Raw genomic sequence first — 1,726 nt, 5'->3', positions numbered from 1 at the left:
GGCGTCAGCTGCCAGTAGTCAAGGCATCGGTCTTCGCTCACGCGGGTCGGAATTGCAGAACAAACAGCGGCATCATGCGCACGGGGCACGCGCAGGGGAGGGGGAGGAGAGGCACGGCGGCAGCTGTCAGACACGGGGGACAAGGGTCCACATCGACTTTGCGGTTCAACTGACTCGTAGACGTCCGGTTCGTAATCACGCAGCTGCCGCTGCTGTGCCCCTGCGTGCGTGCCGAGGGCTGGGGGAGGGGAAGGCGGCGGTGCGGCCCTCATCGATCTTGGTTGGTTGCGACACCAGTGAGGTCATCTCGGCAGATCGCCTGTAGCAAAGATGTTGGACGTAATCACTGGGCACTGCTGGCGCAAAGGCGGAGCCGCGGGGAGCTGCCGGCGCTGCGGCGCTACAGTTGCCGACGGCACCTGAAGCACTCTGCCGCACGTCTTGTTCTGCGTTGCGATGTCCGCGGAGAGAAGGCGGTACACGCGCGCGGTGGATGGGCACATCCGACTCCTCTGCACGTTGCCATCCGTTTCCCCACGCCGCCGCTTTGTGGGTGGGTGGGGCAGCGGCCCACAGCCGCCGCGGCGAGGAAGCATGTGAGGGCTCTGCGTGGGGCACAAAGAAGAGGCGTAGTGGAGGAGGCACACCGATGCACGTTGAAGGGAGGGGAGAGCAAGCAGAGACGAGAAGGCGGAGGGGGGCGCAGCGACCCATCGCAGCAATGGGCGTGGGGAGTGAGGTCGCCGCCAAGCAAGGCAGCCACGCCGGCAATCGTGAAGCAAATGCGTGTGCCACCGCCGTGTCTGCGAGGGTCACCGAAAGACGAAGTCGAATGTCCCGCAGACGCAGGTGCCGGCGGGGAGGCGGGCGACGGTGCGGGACGGGTCGTCCGCACGGGCGTCGTCCAGCAGCTCGTTGCTGTACGCGGCCGGGACGCCCTGCGCGTTCGCGACGGTGATGTGTGGGTGAGCGTTTTGGCAGGGGAACTCCCCCTCGTTGCGCACCGCGATCGCCGTCCCCCTCGCGTCCGACACGACGCACGTCAGCGTGAGTTGGATGGGCGTGCCTCGCAGCTCCACCAGCCGCTGCAGCAGCACCGGGTCTCTGCAGCCGCCGCGGCCAACGAACAGCGTCGTCACGTGGAAGGCCGCCTGCACCTCCTTGCCGTCCAGCATCGCCGGCGGCACCAGCGCGAGGAGCCGCTCGGGCGACGCAATCTGAATCGCGGCGTACTCCACGGGGCGGGGGAAAAGGCGCAGAAAAGACTCGCACTCATCCTCCCCAACCGCTGACCTCACTGTTTGCTTCCGTGAGGCACAACGCCAAATGGCACACTTCTTTGGCATAAAACTTTATTCCAAACACAATTCTGGTAAGCACGATTTCACGCCCTCCTAAATTTCAATAACAACAATAAAAAAAGGTACAGGCGCAACCATACTACGCACCTCGCGGCGCCACGACCGCCGGCCGTCAAGTGCGTCTGGGGGGAGGGGAGGGGAGGGGAGGGGCGGGGAGGGGCGGGGGCGTCAGCTGCCAGTAGTCAAGGCATCGGTCCTCGCTCACGCGGGTCGGAATTGCAGAACAAACAGCGGCATCATGCGCACGGAGCACGCACAGGGGAGAGGGGGAGGAGGAGAGTGCAGGGCGAGGAAGAGAAGGAAGAAGAGAAGCAGCCCGTGGGACGCCTCGGCAGCATGTTGAGGCCGCACCATCGACACAAAAC

At 65.0% G+C, this 1,726-nt stretch overlaps 2 protein-coding genes across 2 annotated transcripts, besides 2 other annotated features; one reads left to right on the top strand and one right to left on the bottom strand.

The window, feature by feature from the left end:
* Window positions 1–325, top strand: Tco025E_06991 (uncharacterized protein; the record flags this gene model as incomplete). Its single annotated transcript, XM_029373858.1, has 1 exon — window positions 1–325. A coding segment is annotated over one exon (325 nt), but the record flags the coding sequence as incomplete, so codon positions are not given.
* A 487-nt stretch (window positions 326–812) lies between these two features.
* Window positions 813–1,346, bottom strand: Tco025E_06990 (uncharacterized protein; the record flags this gene model as incomplete). Its single annotated transcript, XM_029373857.1, has 1 exon — window positions 813–1,346. The coding sequence occupies one exon, from the start codon at window positions 1,344–1,346 to the stop codon at window positions 813–815; it is 534 nt and encodes a 177-aa protein (XP_029226037.1).
* A 141-nt stretch (window positions 1,347–1,487) lies between these two features.
* Window positions 1,488–1,526: a microsatellite.
* Window positions 1,527–1,618: 92 nt separating this feature from the next.
* Window positions 1,619–1,653: a microsatellite.
* Between the last annotated feature and the right edge of the window lie 73 nt (window positions 1,654–1,726).

The sequence above is a fragment of the Trypanosoma conorhini genome, assembly GCF_003719485.1.
Source record: "Trypanosoma conorhini strain 025E chromosome Unknown Tco_14.4_contig_00507, whole genome shotgun sequence".
NCBI classification, from domain to species: domain Eukaryota; phylum Euglenozoa; class Kinetoplastea; order Trypanosomatida; family Trypanosomatidae; genus Trypanosoma; species Trypanosoma conorhini.
This window is presented reverse-complemented; position numbering and strand designations above follow the sequence as displayed.